Source organism: Selaginella moellendorffii, unplaced genomic scaffold (genome assembly GCF_000143415.4).
Source record: "Selaginella moellendorffii unplaced genomic scaffold, v1.0 SELMOscaffold_59, whole genome shotgun sequence".
NCBI classification, from domain to species: domain Eukaryota; kingdom Viridiplantae; phylum Streptophyta; class Lycopodiopsida; order Selaginellales; family Selaginellaceae; genus Selaginella; species Selaginella moellendorffii.
Window position 1 is genome coordinate 1,188,968 of NW_003314320.1, and position 18,019 is coordinate 1,206,986.

The 18,019-nt window shown below is 38.2% G+C and overlaps 2 protein-coding genes across 3 annotated transcripts; one reads left to right on the forward strand and one right to left on the reverse strand.

Annotated features, from left to right (window-relative positions):
* Nucleotides 1-508: 508 nt before the first annotated feature.
* Nucleotides 509-1,324, reverse strand: LOC9644202. 2 transcript variants are annotated; one of them, XM_024688841.1, is made up of 3 exons: nt 1,081-1,324; nt 967-1,006; nt 509-896 (listed from the first exon to the last, which is right to left on the reverse strand). In XM_024688841.1, the coding sequence occupies exons 1-3, from the start codon at nt 1,315-1,317 to the stop codon at nt 721-723; spliced, it is 453 nt and encodes a 150-aa protein (XP_024544609.1). In that variant the 5' UTR covers nt 1,318-1,324; the 3' UTR covers nt 509-720. The 2 variants fall into 2 exon arrangements, with proteins under 2 accessions (XP_024544609.1, XP_024544608.1); XM_024688840.1 differs by having other exon boundaries at nt 967-1,009; nt 1,081-1,323.
* Nucleotides 1,325-1,915: 591 nt separating this feature from the next.
* On the forward strand, nt 1,916-4,701 carry LOC9644203 (ferric reduction oxidase 6). Its single transcript, XM_024688884.1, has 8 exons — nt 1,916-2,185; nt 2,252-2,348; nt 2,405-2,605; nt 2,660-2,894; nt 2,941-3,268; nt 3,325-3,574; nt 3,623-4,341; nt 4,401-4,701. The coding sequence occupies exons 1-8, from the start codon at nt 1,984-1,986 to the stop codon at nt 4,562-4,564; spliced, it is 2,196 nt and encodes a 731-aa protein (XP_024544652.1). The 5' UTR covers nt 1,916-1,983; the 3' UTR covers nt 4,565-4,701.
* Nucleotides 4,702-18,019: the final 13,318 nt, after the last annotated feature.

Sequence of the window (18,019 nt, forward strand, 5' to 3'; positions counted from 1 at the left end):
GCAAGTGGTCCTTGGGGTAAGGGAGATCCGGAGTGTTTTAAGTACCATTCTGCAACGAAGCGGCGATAAAGGTGGGAAATTTTGTTTCTAAATTTTAGTTGAATCGTCTCGTTTTCGAATAAAGCAGGCTATGCGACGTCAAAATGCGATTGCTCAGCTCGAATGCATAGTCACTGTGCTAAACTAAGTTCCAAAGGCCCGGGGTGATTTTATTCTAATCTCTGTTTCTGTGTTGTCAGATTCTGAGGTCTTGCACTAGTTGTCTGCGAAGGTTTGGATCCGACTGAGGACATTCAGCCAGCCGAGAACGAGCAAAGGACCAGAGCAGAAGCTAACTGTTTTTACTTCTATGCAGCAGGCACGGCTGAAATAGAGTTTGCGATCGCCTTTGCCCTGTGAGTCCTTTTTTACTTCTTCTACCGTTTTCCAAGCTAGCTAACGAGTTTTGAATACCACTTCAAATGATGGACGAATCTATACATACGAAATTTAAGAGACTGTCAAAGAGTATTGAAGATGAAAACCACTTTTGGCTGTGATGAACATCAAATTTGTTACTTGCAACTGCCTTTGAGATACTCAAAAGTCTGGCTGGTCGGATTGTTCTTAGAGCGGCAAGGCAATGAACGCAGATCAGCACTGCGAAGACAGCGAATTAAAAGTGAAGTTTTTCTTTGTTTTCTGACCAAAGATCAGTTTTTCTCTGACGCTGTATGGCTTTCAGAAGCCACAGTATGTGATATTGTCCATGAAATGGAAGTAGCAGCCCACTGCCTGAGGTGTGCACCTCTGAATCATCTCGCAAGACCAGCACTCCAAGCGGAAGCCGCCTTGCTTGCAAGTTACATTGTAAAACGGCTGACAGCTCTGCGCGACAGTATCACGATGGCATACTCCTGCACAGTACGTAAGAATGTCATAAACTCTCGACCGAAAAAAAGAAGAAATGGACAAAGATCTCTTCACCAAATTGTGTTCTGTACAGCAGCTTGCGACCGCTCCGTCCCTTCTGATTTCATTTCCATCAGTTCCAAGTTCCCACACTCAAAAAGTACAATGCGAGCAGGAGCAGGATAGTACCTCTGAGTTCCCGGACGATCCCAGATCATACCACGGTTTACTTTTCGCCAAGAATGATCGCAAGCTCTTGATCCAGCGACCATTATCTTCCACAGCAAGAGAAGATGGTGGTGGTGGTGATGATGAAGAAAACGGGTGAAGCAGCAGCAATCCCAGGAGAAGCATTAAGAGCAAGAGCAGCAAAACTAGAAAGCGTGTCATGATCATCCTTCCTCCTCCCGCGACGAGAAGAATCATTACTTGAGCAGAGCGAGCTCACTCGAAACAGGCAGGCAGAGCTGTGAGAAGAAGAAGAGTGTAAGATTTTCTCCGGAAGACAAAGCCAAGATCACTCTAGCGAGGAGAATTTGGCAACGCTTTAAGTAGGGGATCGAGATGACCCGCGTGGAGTGTCCAGAAACTCCAGAGATGGAGCGATGAGGCCACCGGTTTAGTCCGGTTCTGCAAACTCTCTTTAAAGCGCGTGTGATAAGACAGAACTGACCAGTGACCGCCACCATTGTGAAGCTCGAGAAATACCTGTGCGTGTCCTGTGTCCTTCCTGTGCAAGGTTAACTTCACCCACATTTAAAGGTGGTGTGTGAGAACACTCAAAAAAAGGAAGAAAAAAACGAAGAAAGATGCCCTCCAAGCAAATGAGAGCAAGCAAGAAGCTAGAGCTATGCACGCTTCACAACACTAGCAAAATTTAGGGCTTCTAAATGTGATAGCGTTCATTGGCCTCGCTCAAGTGACCATAAGAATATCCAGTGCTCGAGGAAAGCTGGAAAGTTGGCGGACAATAGGATAAAAGCCCTAAACCCAGATATTAGGGCAACTCTCGCTCTTCATTCTTGGCACTCCGTGAGCCACGTAAAAAGCGATGTTGGAGGAGAGGCTGCCCTCTTTCTAGCCACATTCTCCATGGCTGCCAAGAGCGGCAGCGAATTGGACGCGCCACTGCTCGATCGCAGCTCCTCTCCTCCTCCCAGCAGTAATGGCGCGGCCGCGAGGAAGATTACGGCATGGATGCTGCGCGCGCTCATGTGGATCGTGTTCCTGGCGTGGATTTTGGTGCTTCTCGCGTTCCCCAAGATCAAGCTAGGGCCAGGGAGCTCTGGCACGGGTAAGATAGAGAGAGATCTAGAATGCATTCTTTGGTTTCTAAAATAATTTCTTTGCAATGCCGCAGGCATTGTGTTGCTACTATTTGCTGCTCCAGTTCTTTCGCTGGCGCTCTTGGCGACAATCTATTTGGAGATTAGAATCAAACCAGTCTCCACGACCAAGTAAGTTTTCGCAGCTGGTTTCTCTCGTAGACCATCTCTGGGTTATAATTTTCTAGGAAGAGCCAGCCAGCGATTTCTCTATGGACTTGTCCTTGTCTCGTCGATGGACTGCTGGGTGTAGTCTCTGCTGCCGAAGTTCTTCTTATCGTTGCTTTCGTTGGCTACCTGGTGTGGTGCTTGACGATTTACGTGATCAACGATAGTGATCTCGTCCAACGATTCATGAAATTTCCTGCCATCCGAGAGAAGTTCCTACCGTAAGCTACGAGTTTTTTATTTCTTTTTTCTGTACTAAAATAATCTTCTTCCAGATGGGAGCTGTGGACGTACGTCATTGGACTCCGGTTTGGATTTCTTGGTCTTTTCTGTCTGGGCTTCTTGCTCCTTCCGGTTGCGAGAGGCTCCCCGTTGCTTCGGCTGGTAGACATCCCTTTTGAGCACGCTGTGAAGTATCACGTCTGGCTCGGACACCTTACGATGGCCATATTTACCATTCACGGTCTTTGCTATGTCGTGGTTTGGACAGTTCAAGGTCGATTGGAAGAGGTAAGCTTTTCAAGTTTCTTTGCTGCGAGATTTTCTCCGTTTCCAGCTTCTAGCATGGCAAAGAATTGGAGTTGCGAACTTGCCAGGGGAGATATCTCTTGTGGCTGGGTTACTTCTCTGGATGACGTCTTTTGGCTACATCCGGCAGGCCTTCTTTGAGCTTTTCTTTTACACACACCAGCTCTACGTGGTGTTTTTCGTCTTCATGGCCTTCCACATTGGCGACTTGTCGTTCTGCATTTCCATGGCGGGTTTCTTTCTATTTATGCTCGACCGGTTTCTGAGATTCTGTCAGTCACGAAGGTCAGTAGATCTGTTAGTATCCAGGGTACTACCATGCGGTACCATTGAGGTTGCGCTCTCGAAACCTCAAGGTATAAACTCATTATATGTTCTTCCCTTTATTTGTTTATTTTTTGTTTCTGTGCAGATCTCAACTACAATGCTCTCAGCTTTATATTTCTGAGCTTTCCTAAAATCTCTTTTCTCCAGTGGCATCCCTTTAGCGTTTCATCTAGTCCATATGATGCACGAGACAACATGTCTTTCCTCATCAAACCTCTCGGTTCCTGGACTGACGAGTTGCAAAAGCTTATCAAGGAGTCTACGAACAAAAGAAATGCCTGCCCGGTGCTTGGTGTCGAAGGTCCATATGGACACGAGTCTGACTACTACCTCAAGTAAGTAATCTAGCTATCTAGCAAAATCATAACGGCTTGAATTTTTAGGTATGAAGCATTGGTCCTGGTAGCCGGCGGAATAGGAGTCTCACCTTTCATAGCAATCTTAAGAGATATTTTGCACCGTTACAACATGAAGCACGGCAATCTTCCGAAAGAGGTGACGCTTATATGGGCAGTAAAATACTCCAAGGAACTCGGTATCATCAATTTGGTCCAGCCGGAGTTTATTTTCCCCGACTATGCTTCAAGGCTCAAACTCACTATCCAGGCTTTTGTAACTAGAGAAATCCAGCCAGACATCGAGGAAGCTACGCCACTGCCAGAACATATCTTGAGCTTCGCAAAGAAACCAGACAGCAAACCAGTCTCCACTCTGGTTGGAACTTACAGCAACCTTTGGATGGGAGTCTACATCGCTGTCTCGACTGCCGGTTTTTTTCTCACTCAAACTATTATGGAGAAGTTTTTCCTTGGACCCATGACGGTGCCCACCGAGGGAGGTAGCAGTGGCGGCTCTGTCTCGTGGACAGTGAGAGCGGCAGCTCTCCTCTTAAGTATGACGTGCGGAGTCGTAGTATTTGGAGGCTTGGCCATCGCCTTGTGGAACTGGATCGAACGCTCTCGAAAGGGACGAACGTCCGGTTGCCAGGAAAGTATTATTGGAGCTACCGGTGCCGGGGACAAAGTGGGAGTGGCAGGCTGTCAGCAGCACAGTCTCGTTGGGCCGTGGAACACCGTCTATGGAAACCGGCCTGAGCTTAAAGGTACGCCCGTTTCAACCTGGTTTACTTGGTTGCACTGATTCTAGTCATGCCACTTCCAGAAATCTTTGCCGGTTTCGCGAAGAAGTGGTCGGGGATCAACGTGGGGGTTCTCGTGTGTGGGCCTTCCACTCTCCAGACAAGCGTTGCGGAAGAATGCAGAGCAAACAACCTTAAGTTTGGATCCGTGGCTTTCCATTACCATTCCGTAAGCTTTGATCTTTAGAGATATGATCAGTGAGCTTGAAAAAGCTCACTTGAATCATCAAAGAGCACTGGTGATCTTTACAGCTATGTATATATTTTGTAACTATGTTCTAGAGGAAAAACTATAAATGTGAAGTAAGTAGATCGTGAGTAAAATTTCAGTGTGTTTTAAGTTCTTCCAATGAGAAAAGTCAATGAACGTCAACGAAGACTCTCACTGACTCTACGCTTCCATACATCTCACGCCTGTATCGTTTATGAAAGACAGATAGCACAGCCCCTCCTCACACGACCAATGAACTTGATCTCCACCTCACTTCTGGCCACTTTCCTGACCATGACGTTGATATCTTGCATATTGCCATGAGTGCCACCAAAGCACCAACTGCATTCAAGAACCTGGGGATGTCTGGGTTGTCTAGCATGTGAAGCACCTTCCAGCCATCGCCCAAGTACTCGATGCACACTTCCAGCCACCTCCTGGGATTCGAGTCACTGGCCTCAGAAGCCAGGGTGCATATCCAGCATCGGCCCATACACGATGAACAGCTTTGCTGTAGTGTCCTTCTTGACCACCGTGTTGGCCTCACAAAGCAAGTAGACGAGCATGTCTCCTAGGAGTCGAGCTCCCGATATGGAGCGGATATGGTGTCCTGTGGGACTTGTTGAGCACTGTAGAACTCTCCCAGCATTGTCTTCATGGCTAGGAACAAACTTGCTAAAACCCATGTATGCAATGAAAACTAGTTCATCAACTGCTGCAGCAAAGCAAGATTAATAGCGTGTTGGTAGATCTATAAAAGCAATACAAGTGTTTATTTGGGATGAAATTAATATGGTTCATACACTTGCTTTTTAAATTATCTAATCATTACTTAAAAGACTTAAAACAGAATAATTCTTCATGCGGTGGCATTATTATTGTTATAAGTGGTGACTTCTGTAAAACATTACCAATTGTCCCACATAGTCACCAAGCATAAATTATTTTCACATCTGTAAGAATGAATAATCTATGGAATCTATTTAGAAAGTTTCAATTGCAAACAAATATGTGGCTTGGCCCAAGTTCCTAGACTAAGTAGAATGGCTGTTGAAAGTCAATGATGAAAATAATTTTACACAAAACTCTATTTTACCACTTGATTCTATCCTTTTTCCTTTAGAACTAATTAGAACTACCTCTATTATTGATTTTGTATTCCCATGCATCAAAGACATTTCAAATGTTCAAATTATAGCAAATAAAACCATTTTAACACATATTAATGATGATACATTTCCAATTAATAACAACATCATCTCTCAAATACCAAATCCACCTCAAATTTACACTAGTATTGACTCCATTGATGTTGAACATCTTGAAGATTTCCCAATTGAATTTCTAAGTTTTATTACTCCCTTTGGACTACCACTACACAAATTGATACTAAAAAATGGTTGTATAGTTATTCTTCTGAGAAACATGTCTGCAATAATTGGATTATGCAGACTGATGGTCAAAAGAACTTCACCTAAAGTTTTGGACTGTGAAATAATTATAGGTGAATGAATTTAAAGGTACTAAAACTTTTATCCCACACATTAACTTAACACCCTTTGATTCAGATGTTCAATTTCATATATCTCGAAAACAATTTCCTCTTTGTCTTGGATACTACTTGACAATTTCAAAATGCCAAGATTAAACATTTAATCGTATGGGCATCTACTTACCCCAGCCAGTCTTTACCCATGGGCAACTCTACGTTGCACTCTCAAGATACACATCACTACAACAACTTGCAATTCAAGTTGACACAACTCATACACAAAGCCACTTAATTCCATTCAATTCATCAACATTCACTATCAATACTGTATACAAAGAAGCTTTATATTAATTAACTCCTCTTCTACTACACTTTAAAACATAAAAAACAAACTATAATAAACTTTGTTTATTTTGTAACTTTCCCTATGGCCTAATGGATAGCAATGGGCCAGCAATGCCTGATGCTAGAGATGGAGGCCCAGGAGCTTGCACCACTAGAGCATAGGGATCTTTATGGTACATAATGTATGTATGATAGCTTAGGCCATTGAGGAATGATCTACTTCCTTGCACACTAGATTGACACTAGATTCTCAGACTCAACACAAATGTGTGTGCCCATGCTGAGTATACAAATAGTGGGGAGATGAAGGACCTCTCCCCGGCAAAAGTCAACATCTCTCTAGCTAGATGATCTCACACAACAGTAGATCCTATATCTAGGGTCTTATCCATTTCCTTTTACACATGTCTTATCTTGTTTAATGGTTTTCCCCACGAGGGTTTGGATAAGTCCATTGTTGTTGTCCTTACAATCCTATCTAGCAACTCTTACTAGCTAAAGTTGTTGGATCCCAGGCCCAGGCTAGGGTTGGTAGCCATGGTTATGGGAAAAATCACATTGATTTTTGGATAGCCAATCAATAATGAGCATGTTGGCTAGAAGAGAAGAAGCTCATTGGGTGTTGTGGGTGCAAGCCATGGATTAGAGAAGATATGTGTTGGTCCAAGAATCACATTGCACCTAGGACAGGAGAAATTTGCCCATTGCCCTGAATCCATTCCCAACAACATGTACTCTTAGCATCGTTAAGCAGTGATGAAGGATGATTGTGCCGAGAATTGTCACTAGGCTCACGCCACATAAAGTTTAGGGTTGCCCACAATCATTTGGAATCGACACTTCTATGGCTGTTGCATCACAGCCTAATGCTTCTACTTCTGGTTGACCAGCACTAGAATTACTCCAAAGCTTCCAGGATCTAGACCAAGAAAGTAAGTCAAGTGTTGACATTGAGTGTTTTTTCATGCAGTTTCAGTGTGACAATCAGGAAGAAGAAACTTTATGCCAGTCATAGGTGTCAGTAGCTGGAATGCAAGTGTCTTGATGGGCTGGCCATACAATCAATAACGACAGCCACTAATTTGGCCTTAAACCATAGCAATCTAGCCTTTTGTGTGCTGTGGACATTTGAGATGTGTTCGTTTAGGTTTGTGGATGCTATTGAATGGTAGAGTTGGAGCTAGAGCTAGCCTTCAATGCAGCTAGAACCATCAGAGAGTTTGCAATTCCTGTTCTTCTGTGTGAGAGAACAAGCCCAAAGTGAGTTCTTGAAGCCATAGTGTTGCGAATGTGACTTCGGGTATCGAAAATTATCTGTCGGATAGTCCTTTCGGATATTCTTTCCTTACTGCCACAACGGCAGGAGGTTGGTATTGTTGGACCCATTATCAGTCTCTGCCTAAGTTAGTTGAGAAACTGGTTATCACATGTGCACTTAGATCGGAAGAGCACTAAGGAAGGAAATCCTATGTAGTCAAGCATATTTGGTATGGTGATAAGAAACTTATGTTGTTGACTTGCACTTGCTAGTGTTGGGAACCCCTGTGATATTGAGATTGGTCCGTCAATATTCGCTAAATGATAGCTTACCGTGTTTGCTAAACACCCTCACTATCATACCCTTTGTGTTGGTCTCATTTCAGTCTCAAATGTTATTTATGGAAAATGTCCAGATTTGTTCATTTGGCATATCTATGGAATGTAAAAATTGTTATGAACACAATGGTGTTCATCCCGTGCCTAAATTTGTAATTTAGGGACATTCCATATTTAGTAAATTTTGAGCTTGTCCCAGAAACTAACTCCTGATACTAAGGGAGACTTGGGGTGAAAGCCAAAAGTGTGTGTTCCTTAAGGGGGGGAGGGGGGGCATTGTAAGGGGTTCCAAATATATAGTAGGGATAGTGGGTAGTTCGGGCATGGCCGACCAACCTGAAGCATAGTCTAGCTCCCGCTTATATGCCTGTTCTTGTTTTACGTCCAGCTTGAGTCTAAGCCCAAGTTTTATTCCATGCTAGCTGATGGAGTACCCATGTCCTTGCGTTAGGCCACTGGTATACTAAAATAGTGCTAGACTCTATTAGGCTCTGTTTTGCGCATTAGTCCTGGCAATGGGATGCTAATTGCTCTAGGACTGTTCCAAGTTGCTTTGGGCTTCTGTCCCTTCGCTCCTTGGGTTGTATGCTTGGGAGTTGCTCCCTAGTCTGGTTCCGTCACTCCTTGGCTCCATGCTTGGGGGTTTGGCATTGTTCCTTGGCCCAAGGCCTTGAACCTCGGGTTCCACACCACTGTCCTATGGATATGTGGCATATGACATGTGGCATATAAAGGGTTTAGGTTTCACTTCGTAGTGTTATCCTATGGTAAATCACCATAAGATAAAGGGTAAAAACCACGTGCGCTACACATAGCTAGCAAACCTCATCCACCTCTCATGGCCCAAGTGTTATTGTATTCTCCAAAACTTTATCAAGCTTCCCATTGAGCTCCTTGCCTTCTTCTCCAACTGCTAGCCCTTGAAGTAGCTTGCATCGTCTGTTACACAGCCACCTTCCTTGATCCTCTACCCTATTCAGAAACTCAAGAGCTAGATCTTCCTGCCCACTCTCTACATTCAGAGTGTTCCAAGAGACAAGCGCGATCAGCTCAAGTTGTTGATCATCAAACCGGGCTCACTTGTGTTTCTGCAGTGCTAGTGGTGGTCAAGACACAATGGAAAGCATAGGAGGCTTTTTGAGTGCTCAACACGGCCTGGAAAAGGTGTGCCAATCCTCTGTCTATGTTTTGTTGCTTGCTAGATTAGTGTTGATCAAATAACTGGCTTTCTTGAGCAAAGTGGAATAAGAATGTATTTTTAAACCTGAATCTAAAATTAAGCACATTATTGAAACTTAAAGTTAAAACTAAGTCTAAGGCTATAAATGTATTCTCAAATTTTTGATTTTCTGTTTTTCTCCTCATTAATTATTATATTGAATCCTACTCATTACACAAACCTAAATACAGAAATGTTAGCAATTTGATTAATAACCCCCTTTCCTTGGATGATATGAACTTATAACTAAACTTAAACATACAAACAAAGAATTATAAAGTAGATTATTTTGATCCTTTATTAATTATTCATTTTTATTTTAGATTAATTCTTTTTTTAACTTAAAGTTTTCTATGAAGACCACCTCCTCCAAGAAGTCCAGCACCACCAGCACCAGCACCAACATCATCAGTGCCACCACCAGCACCACCAGCACCACCAGCACCAGCAGCACCAGCACCACCACCACCACCAGCACCACCACCAGCACCAACACCAGCACCAGCACCAGCACCAGCACCAGCACCAGCACCACCACCAGTGCCACCACCAGCACCACCATCACCAACAGCACCCCCATCATTACCAGGACATAAATTTGTATCCATATCAGGATCATCTTTACAAATGCCATCAAAACAAGCAATATCCCCTTTACACTCATTATGACTTGAACAAGATTCACCACATGTTTTAAGTCTTGCTTCTATAGCTAGAATTAAACTTATAAATGCAAAGAATAAAACATAACTGTAAGCCATATTTAATCAAGAGAAAATTTCAGATTGTGTTATGAATCAAAACATCCTTCTTTTATACTACAACTAATTGTTAGTCCTCTTTACATTTCCTTAATATTATGTTGACACTTGGCTTCTAATAGAACTTTTGAATAGCTTCATGGCATGTGCCTTAAAATAGAAGTTTATAATTCTCTAATATATAAAATACAGCTGGATAAACACCAAATGGCTCATTATTATAATATAATATTAGAAATATAAAACCTTTAGTATTACATGGCATAATGTCATGCCTGGTCTACCCAAAGATGGATCACTTTAGCCCTACCAGTCCATGGAGTGCACTCTCGAGTCTGATGGTCTCCAGCGATCCACAACAAGGGCAAGGAGCTATGGGAGATCAATGTGGACAAGCACGGCTACTGCCACAGTGTCTACTAGGTCCATAGCAATGTGTACCATATGAGAACTCTCATTACCAATTTCTTGGAAGGTGAGTGATAGAAAAATTTTCATGGTATTATTGACCAATGGAGATAGAATCTTCTTTAGATCAATGCCTAGATATTGTTTGTTACCCTTTATTTTATAACTTTTAAATACACCTGACCACCAACAGCCAGATGTTTTGAAAAATACTTAAATTTATCTTGCTGCAGAGCTTTGCCTAATCCAGTTGATAGATTTGTGGCAGCGGTGAGGAAGGCGTTGATGAGCTGAGCGCCAAGCGAATAGGATCCTAGAAGATTGCTTCTAGGGTTTCATCATCCGCCTTTGCTAGATGAGGAGCTGTGTCTTTTGTCCAATCGTTGTCCTGTTCCTACATTCCATACAAGCATTGTCTTCGGGCAAGTTGCATTCTTCCATTTTGAACACAAAGAGCCCAAAGAATACTTCCAAGTCCATCTTTGGTGCAGGTGTTGCTACTTGCTCCACAACCTGCTAGAGAGGTTCCTCCTAGGATGAGCCAGAAACCATTATACTAAAGCAATAGGATGAAAATTGTACCTCTGCCATTAGTAGCTCAATAGCATGTTACCATAACCAAAATGGCACACTGCCCAATGCACACCACTCAGTGCCAGCTTTCTTGTGGTGTGCACCTGCTCAAAACTGCAAGTCAAAGGTGTAGCTTTGTGGAATCATGGTTGGATTTGGAATTATGTCATGTATTTGTCAGTCTACTTAAGAATTTCAGCCTAGACTATATTCATAGTGTAAAAGTGTTGACCATATGGTATAAGATTGCCTTGAAGGGGGGTTGCAAGCATTTGAACACAAAGTTGTTCAGGTGATCTACACCTTGAAAGAGTAACATAAAGTTGACCATGTGTGAAAATGCGTTGGGGGAGGTAAATGCCAACAGGGTCGAAAGTTTGGCCTTGGGCTTTAGAAATAGTTAAGCAGTAACCTAGACAAATTGGGAATTGTCTTCGGGACATCTTAAAAGGGATTTTAACATCAAAAGATGTCAGGGTAATATGTGGAATAAAAACTCACAATCCCTTGAATTGTCTTGTGATAATTTCACAATCTAAAATGTTTTGAAATGCTTGCTTGAGAATGAGGTGAGTGCCATTGCATAAACCAATTTGTGGAGATATATTTCTAAGAAGAATCAAAATCACATTTTGTTTTAGAATTAATTTGTGTGGTGGGGTGATTGAATTTAAAAATTTAATTGGGAACTCTTCAGGGTAATCTAAGTCAACTGTGTTAATGCTCAAGTAAACATATGGAGCACCTGATAGTCTTTCAACAATGTCATTATTTATTTTGAATGTGTCATCATTGAGTGGGGTGAGAATAACCTTTGATGCAGCTGTGTAAGTCTTTATAATGTCATTTGTATTTGGGAAAACAAAGTTTACAATAGGTGTAGAGATAGATAGTGCATATTGTATTTTAATAATATTTAGTGGGAGACATGGCAACTACAAACTACTATCACTATTGTCAAGTTTGACAAGCCATTCAGAAAAACAAAGATTGGTTGAATGCATGTTTTTTATTAGTGTTAGTGTTATAAAGAGTGACTATAGTTTATTCATTTTAACTAAGTTTGAAATAATAAAAATTTGATAGCCATAGGGAACAAAAAAAAGAGTTTGACGAAAGTCACCACTTGTAATCACTATAACACCTTCAAATGATTTAGAATTACATTTGAGATGCTTTAAACATTTATCAACTATAAAAAAAGCATGTGTATGGACCATATTAATTTCCTCTTATATAAGAACATTTTCTTATTTAATGGTTTTTCTAGCAACACATTAATTGTTAAAGCAGAGATAGAAGTTTCATTTAAAGGAACAGGAAGTTTAAAAGTTGTATGTGCTATTTGACCATATTTTAGCAAAATACTTGCAATCCCAATCCATGCCATATTGATTACTTTTTATTTTTTTAATTGTCATACTATAATGATGGTATTAAGTAGAATTTATTTCCCAGTACCACCAGGTTCATCAATAAAGAAACATTGATGCTGGTTAGTGTCAATGGCATTCATAATAAACTCAAAAATATAACATTGTTCATAACTAAATCTATTTATTTTGCATTAATTTGGTTTTGTAATGGATCAGGGATCTGTGTATTAAGCATGTGTTTGATAATGGGAGTAAGAGTTGAAAGTGGCAAACCAAAATCACAATCAAATTTATTATGTAGTTGGAATTTTGAGTTAATATTAAGTAAAATAATATCAAAATAGTTTATATCATTTCTAGCATAATCCTTAGACATATCAATTTTGAATTGACCCCATAATAAATTTGGATCTTTTGGTGAACAATACAAATAAATAAAAACAAATAACTGTCTTAATTGGGATGGCATCTTAAAAGTAGAAACTTCATATATGCAATGTTGCCATTTGCTAAAAGTCCCATTGCCATAACTACTTGTTTAAAAGAAGATAAAATAACACTTTCAACAATACATATATCCTCAAATGATATAACACCTTTTTTATGGACCAATATAAGCCATAAGTGGTATAACTCACTATTAAAAGGAGATATGAAATACATTCCTAGTATGAGTTTAGCTTTTTATTGACATAATTGCCATTTATGAAAGGATTTATTATATGTGTAGTGTAATGGAATTTGAGCATATATGTATTAGTATCTTGCATGTTTAAATTAAACCATTGTGTAAGCATTGTTCCATTTTGAGTGGCTCTTTCTAGTGTTTCTTATTTATGACCTGGTATGAAATAGATGTTTTGAAAATTAGGTAAATGAATTGGAAGACATATAATAGTTAGTGATTTATTATGCATATGAAACTTAAATATACGCCACATAGCTTCAGAAGCAGAAATATATCAAGTATAGATAAAACTTGAGATTTTGTCCCAATTTAAAGTTCCTCATTCTTCAGGTGCAATTAGAAATTCTAATGTTGCATAGTCATAACCTTTGTATACATATTGAAATAAATATTTAATAGTTTTAATAGAAGTGCACATCTTTATATTGATATGTGCTTTATATTTCTTATAAAGGTATTTATTATAAGAAATAACCCATCTATTGTCAATAGTATAATCATTTTTATAAAAGTCCATGTGTTATTGGGTCGGTAGTAATCAGAATAACCATCAACACAATAAATAATTTCAATATTAAATTCTTTTGGATAATTTTTAGAGTATTTATTATTTTCTATGCAAGGGCTTCCCACATAGACCATGTATCATATGATTTATAATTATGTTATGCAATTTTGGTTTTAGTAGTGTGACAACTATGCAATTACAAATTCATTAACCAAGTTATAGTTTTTTATCTTGCCTTTGCTTGATAACATTGCTAAGAAATGATAATGAGGTAAACCTCTTTTCTGGAATTCAATAACATAAATATATGCGATGCACTTCCCAAAAATTCCTTTGATACTTATATCATATAGGAATTCTTTTAGTTTTAAGTTGAAAACTCTTGAAATAAAATCAAGTCAATTCTCAAATAATTCATTCAACTGTAAGTTTTACACAACTTCAAGCCCTTTTGGGTTACATATAAATGTAATAAATAAGTCAGGTTTTCCAAAATGTGTGACAATAGCAATAACATCTTGATAATATTATTGCATTGCTCATGGGCTACCAAGAAATGTAGAAAGTAAAATTATAACTTTTCCAAATTCAACATTATTAATAGTAACTCTGTTGCCAACATAGTCCATAAGACCTATGTAATAATCCAATTTTAAGTGTTTTTTATGAGTGTGAAAGAAATTAAAGTTGTTAAATTCAACCTTTACATAAGCATCAACCATAAACTGTTGAGTGAACTTTCCAGCATGTAACAATTGATCATAAAGGAAAGAGTTGCCAATGTTATCTCATTAAAATAATACTAAAGTAATGTTACATGTGACTCATTGTGGTAGGTTTTTTCATGCCAACCTTTATCACCAAATGGTAAAAGTAAAGGATAAACCATAAAATCATAATTTTCATTAAGAATAGAAACTTTTTTGGTTGTGAGTTAGATGGATATATGTGTATTTCTCTATCAAAAGATGGCTTACCCTCATCAATAGCGAAAAAAACAGCAACATCATTAGTCTATGGCAAGTTATAACAATGTAAATTAGTACCTTCACTTTTAACAATCATGTAAATATTATATTTCGGAGTTCCATTGCAAATTGAGAGATATTGTTCTTGTGATTCAAAATCATACATCATTTGAAAAACTTGTGCATATGGGTTTATTATTCTTAGCAAGTGATTTAATTGTAATAGCAAATTAGGATCATAATTTGTGTGGAATGGGTTTTGCTTTCTAATATTTGTAGCCTCAGATACGTCAAACATGTAAAATACTATTGCTTTAGCATATCCTGCTGCTAAACATGCCACCAACATATGGACAACTATCCATATGATGGTGGCATGTTTAGCAACAGGATATACTAAAGCAATATTGTGATAAATTTGATTCTGTATTGTAAAGTGATATGGGCCTTTACCACTTAAATTATTAACATTAGTACCCATTGATGCAAAAGCCAAATCACTATTGAAATTTCTTATGTTAATTTTAAAGTTTGAGTTTTTATTTTCATTAAAAAGCATATGCAATATATGGGGAAGGGAAACCTTTCCATTCTTGCAGCATATTAATCTTGACTCGTTTTCAAAATGTAATGCACCATAAAATACAAATATAAATGACATATTTCCAATATTAAATATATGTATTATATGGTCATTATAATTCTTTTGATATGCTAATTTATAGACAGTATAACTATGATGATTGCATGCATTTATATTAGTTTCATTAGCATTTTTAAGGTCTATATTTGTATAATCTTCATTAGTATGTGCTATGTTTATATTAGCATTGTCAAGATCTGAAGTAATTTTTGCATTAGCATGTTCAAAGTCTAGATTAGTTTCTTCATTAACACATGCAAGGTTGTTGTGAGTGTGAATATATGTGCTAGTGTCAATAGTTGGAAGCAACTAGTGAGGTATACTTCATAATACTTCTGAAGCTAAGGTATATTTGCTAGGGAGGAAGTTTTATTTGATAAATGAAATGAAATAACCTATCTAGTGCAAATTTAAACTTAAGGCAAGAAGTAGATGTGAGTGATGCATCAATCTAAAAGAAAATCAAAGCACTTATCTTAAAATTTTTAGAGATTGCCACAACTTGCATTCTTCCACTGGAAAAAAAAATATATAAAAAAAATCGAAGACTATACTGTGAGAGCACAATCTGTACATGCCTTAAGCTATAAACAAAAGAGATTAATCTAGCAACCAACAAAACCTAAACATAGGACTGGCACACCTTTTCCAAGGTGTGGTGAGAATTCAAAAAACCTCCCATGCTTTTTAGAATACAATGATGCTTGAGCCATGAGAGGTGGGTGGGGTTTGCAAGTTCAAGAACTCACCTTGGGCTTGTTCTCTCTCACGGAAGGATAGAGACTGCAAACTCTCTAATGGTTCTTCATAAACCCAAATGAAGGCGTCTCAAATTTCCACAGCACATAAAAATCTAGATTGTTGTGGTTGGGGGCCAAATTAGTGGCTGCCAACCTAACGCTAAACATGGATCTCCATAAGAAGAAGTGTAATTGCTGTGATTGCCAGTGATCTAGCAAGCAAGCATTAGCTCAATTGCGGCAGAGCATCTAGGTGAGTTAAAAAGAATGGGTACAAGGGCAGGACACATAAATGACACATGTCAGATGCTTATGTTGCCTTGTTTGAAGCCAATGAGCACTGGAGCTGTGCTGGTCTCCCATTGGCCAGGGCTAACATCAGGAAAATTTTTCATGCAACCATGCAAACAGAGCTTGGCCTGGGCCTGGGATACAATGGCTGGCAGGCCTCCTTGCTAGAGGGAACCATTCATATTGGAGACCCACAGGCATGTGCCGGCTTGCTTCTCATCCAAATTTATAGACTTTCCTAAAACACTTCCTAGTATATTCCAATTTATTCTACCATCTAATGGTTGATAGACAATAAGATAAATCTTGTGTTTATAAATTATAAACATACATTTGATCAATTGAATTGAATAACACAACTATTAAATAAACCAAGCATTATTGTATGCAACACATAGCAAATAATTTAATTATCAATATCAGTTTTCATGTAGCTCTCACAAAAACAAATTGGTTTGAATAAAATGAAATTAAATACATATACATGTTCCAACATAATTCTTTTATGTATAGCTATAAATCTGGAATTGATAGTTATCAATATATATAACATTTATGCAACTAAAATCAACCTGGTTTTTATTATACATAACATATAATTTTCTTAAGTATATTTTGAGACTATAATTGATAAACCCTAAACCATATCAATTATAGTCTCAAAATATACTTAAGAAAATTATATATAAAAATTATAGTTCTTTGAAGTTTTATTCTGAAAGTGTAATATAATATAATTTTCAATATAGACAATGTTGTGGTGTATGTAATACGAAACTAGAAGACAATATTGTTTTTAGTGTAGATGTTATATCATTCTCTCAACTACTATAATAAAACTAGAACAAAATATAGTTTTTAGTATAGATAATATTCTGTTGTATTATATTATACAAAATTGGAACATAATATAGTTTATCATATAGACAATATCAACCAATATTTTCAAACTGGAAAACAAAATTTATGAAAAAAAAATTTATTATATGAATAAGTTGCAGTTTATAATACCTTGAACAATAGGCTAGTATGGTATGGAAGTGTGTTGTCTTCCTTCCAAAACCCATTTTCAACTACATATAAAGGATGAATGGTGTATTTTCTCCTTGACAATATTCTTTTGACATTGCACTATTTTGGAAACTAATGATGTCTCTAACCAGAACTTGTCTAAAGAAATTCCCATACTCTTTTAGTAAGATAAATAAATTTATATTACTACTATTTAGTATAGGATGTTGAGTAAGGCTTTTTCTGCCTGCCTTTGTATTCTCACCCTTGCTTGCAAAACAATGTCAAATAGACAAAGACAAGAACATAGAAGGAGAGAAAAAAAAAGAATGAGAAAATAGATTATAGAAGAATTGAGCCTCAAACTCTAAAGGCGTAAGTAAGGATAAGTATATGTCACTCTCTCAATTCTACAGTCATAAACGGGAGAAAAAATGGTTAATTTAATGCAAATGCATACAACAGTGAGTGGGAGATTATTATCTAGCATGTCTAAGTGTTATTGATTTTATAACCATTCCCAACTACTTCTCGCATATATCAGGTCTTTCTTCTTTGGATGTTTAAACTTAAGTGTAACTCTATTTCACCTAACTTTTTTTCTCTGCTCTGCCTAGGAAGATATATAAGAATAAAACATTTTCCTCTTCATCAAATATCCTCTCCTAATGCTATATATAAACTCCATCCACTTGGCTGGTACCTCCGTTATATATCAGTTTCTTCCTGGATTTTGACTATATCACCTATTGCCACTTTTATTGGACTATCATTGTTGAAGACACCTCTTGGAAAAACCATATCCAAAATCA